Consider the following 3,323-nt stretch of genomic DNA (forward strand, 5'->3'; position numbering starts at 1 on the left):
ATCCCTTTTGCTCGATTTCCTGTTCGTCATAATTTTTATCGTACGTGCTTATATTATTGATTTGGAATGACTTGCAATTGCCATGCCTCTTGAACATTATAGATTTATTAGCGATGTTCCCATCATCCCACGGTACGTGTGTGCACGTAAAAACATAGACTGTTAATTTGTGTAAAAGGATATTGCATATTTTTAGAAATTTATTATGGGTTTCATTTAATTTTGATGTATTGATATAATGTAATAATTTGATGTAACATTAACCGGAAGAGTAATATTATTATATCATTACTATTACTTATGTTACATCAAAATGTAACTTTTAAGTCACTGTTATCTTTGGGAGGTAAATAAAGAACGTGCACGGTGCACCACGTACCCTAGCCACTACCGTCTACCAGTCTCATGCATTTTAAAGGACATATATATTGTCCTATTGATCGAGACATAGCTGAATCACCAACCACGGAAACAATTTATTTATTTAATTACTTAATTGAAAAAAAAGACGTGAGCAACATAGTATTTATAGGAGCATTTCCATACACACAAACACACGTGAGAATCCAATATTAAAAGAATAGACACACAATACCTTTCTGCAGAACCAAGATGAAAAGAAAGGCCATGAGTTGTGACAACCGAGATGCTGTGAACAGAGGTGCTTGGTCAGCTGAGGAAGACCAAATCCTTATCAACTACGTTCAAGCCCATGGAGAAGGAAATTGGAGAGAGCTTTCCAAAAGAGCTGGTAATAATAATATATTATATTATTTGGTTATTCCCTCGCTTGATAATTATTTATTTTGTCTTTTTTTCCCCCATTTTTCATTGCATGATGAGTTTGTTTTGTATGTATTCCTTGTGAATGTAGGTTTAAAACGACGTGGGAAGAGTTGCAGACTCAGATGGTTGAACTATCTCAAGCCAGATATCAAGAGAGGAAACATTTCTTCGGATGAAGAAGATCTCATCATCAGGCTTCATAGCCTCTTAGGCAATAGGTACGTCTTTATATATTATATATGCATTTGCTTGATTTTTCTTTTCTTTTTTTGGGGGGACACGAGATTATACGAGAAAAGATATATAATAAATAGTCTATATACCGATAATATAAAAAAGAAGTTTATCCTGTCATCTCCTTATAAAATTACTTTTATATATGATAAATAAGATTATTAATTTTTACAGTAATAATCTTAAGTCATAATATTTTTTCAGGGTCAGAAAAAAAATATTATATATATATATATATAGCCGGGTATAAGCATTCCCACCGGTGGTTAGACCATATTTATAATCATATCTGTAAAGAGTTTTATGCCAAAAAAATAAAGTGTATGCATATTAAAAATTTGAGTTTTATCATTTAGGTTTAGATGACTTAAATGTAAAGTAAAGATTTCATTTTACTAGATGAACCTTAGTTGAATGGATGCATTATAAGTTATTTTTGTTTCAACTTTCAACAGAGTTTATTTATTATAGTTGATAGCAATCTTTATTATAAATGTAGAATATAATTAGTGGAGAAACACAAAACATATGAAGTGAGAGTGTGAGAACAGATTATGTGAAACAAAATCACTATGTTGAGAGAAAGATACTTTTATGTGAGTGTGTTATCATTTCTTGTAATCATTGAGAGAGATACTTGAGTTTGTAGAGTGACACACTATTTCTATGATACATCTTTGTTGTGTTCTCACGATTCTTTGTAAAAATGAATAAATTTTATTTGTGAGAGGGTTGATTATCTAATAAAATGTAAATACTAACAACAATGTTTAAGTTATATTTTTTTTTCTTTTACATCAATAGAGTATATATAGCCATTAAATTCTTAAAGAATATATCTAATATTATTAATTTCCCTTCACATGTATACTGATTTGATATATTACAGGTGGTCTCTTATTGCGGGACGATTACCTGGGCGAACAGATAATGAAATCAAGAACTATTGGAATACTTATTTGAGAAAGAAGGTTGAGCAAAATCACAACTATAACAGTAATCTTCCTGGTCATGATAACATTCCTATCAAATTAAGAATTGAATCTCCACGGCGCTCAAAAAATTCATTGGGTATTGTTATTGATCCTACAAAATCCTCTCACCCAATGACGATTAAATCAATGAGGTGCACCGAGGTTATGATGCCAACGCGATCCGTCAATGATTTTACAACAAGTTGGGATATAAACCCTTCTGCATCTACCCCACAAGATGGCCATGATCATTGCTCAGAAGGTTTCCTCAAACACTTTGGTATTAGTGACGTATTAATGCCATACGAGGATTGCCGTTTTAATGGATATGCTTGCGTCGAAATACCCCAACATTTTGGAGAGGAAGGCTACAAGGTTAATGATGCGATAGGTGAAACACAGTATGGGAATTGGAAGACTGAGGACTACTTTCCACTAGACTATGATGTAGGTTTTTATTTTAAAAGTTGATGACAAACGACCTTAAATATATATAGTAATTCTTAGGTGGTTTTAGTATTATTGTTATTCAATTAAAATTAAAATTTTATCTCAATAATATATATAATAAAGGTTGATATTAATATCAACCATGATTACTGAGGTAAAATTTTAACTTTGATTGCAATATCGTGAGTATTATATTTAAGTTTTTTCGTCTAAATACTTCATACATGATAGATGGTTGAGGATGTTAAAATAAGTTTTGATGGTTATGTGACCATTGATAACTAGTGTGATAAGTCGTGTTATTATGGAGAATTAATTATGCTATGATAGTTTGATAAGTCATGTTATTATAGAGAATTAGTAATTTATACTTGGATTGTGTTGTATCTTAAGTAGTTGAGTAGTATTGTATGTGTTTTAATTATAAGACTTTTTTAATTAATTTGTATCTTTAAAAAAAATAGTTATCACATTAAATTTATCGATTATTTTTATTATGCATGATTCCAAAATTTATTTTTTTTTATTCAGTTACTTATTTCTCATTAGTATTTGAAGAGAAAATTAAGTAAGGATATATAAGAAAAAAATAATTAATGTATATAAAAATTAGAAAAAGATTCTTATAAAAAAGATCAAATAAATTTTTAAAAATAGTCTTATATATAATTAGGGACGAAAAAAAATATTTGAGAAAGCTTATGAAAATAATTTAGGATATGTTCATATATTGTTTTTGCTTATTTCAATAAGCTCAATATGGTACTTAATTATGAAAATAACTTATAACTTATATAAAATTAGTTTGAACTTATTTGTCCTTCAGATATAAAAGCAACTTATACACAATAAGTATTTATTGAATAAAATCTTAATTAA

At 29.1% G+C, this 3,323-nt stretch overlaps 1 protein-coding gene across 1 annotated transcript; it reads left to right on the forward strand.

Annotated features, from left to right (window-relative positions):
- Window positions 1-573: 573 nt before the first annotated feature.
- LOC100794034 (transcription factor MYB1) lies at window positions 574-2,782 on the forward strand. Its single transcript, XM_014762834.3, has 3 exons — window positions 574-751; window positions 875-1,004; window positions 1,910-2,782. The coding sequence occupies exons 1-3, from the start codon at window positions 613-615 to the stop codon at window positions 2,463-2,465; spliced, it is 825 nt and encodes a 274-aa protein (XP_014618320.1). The 5' UTR covers window positions 574-612; the 3' UTR covers window positions 2,466-2,782.
- The last annotated feature ends 541 nt before the right edge of the window (window positions 2,783-3,323 follow it).

Source organism: Glycine max, chromosome 10 (genome assembly GCF_000004515.6).
Source record: "Glycine max cultivar Williams 82 chromosome 10, Glycine_max_v4.0, whole genome shotgun sequence".
NCBI classification, from domain to species: Eukaryota; Viridiplantae; Streptophyta; class Magnoliopsida; order Fabales; family Fabaceae; genus Glycine; species Glycine max.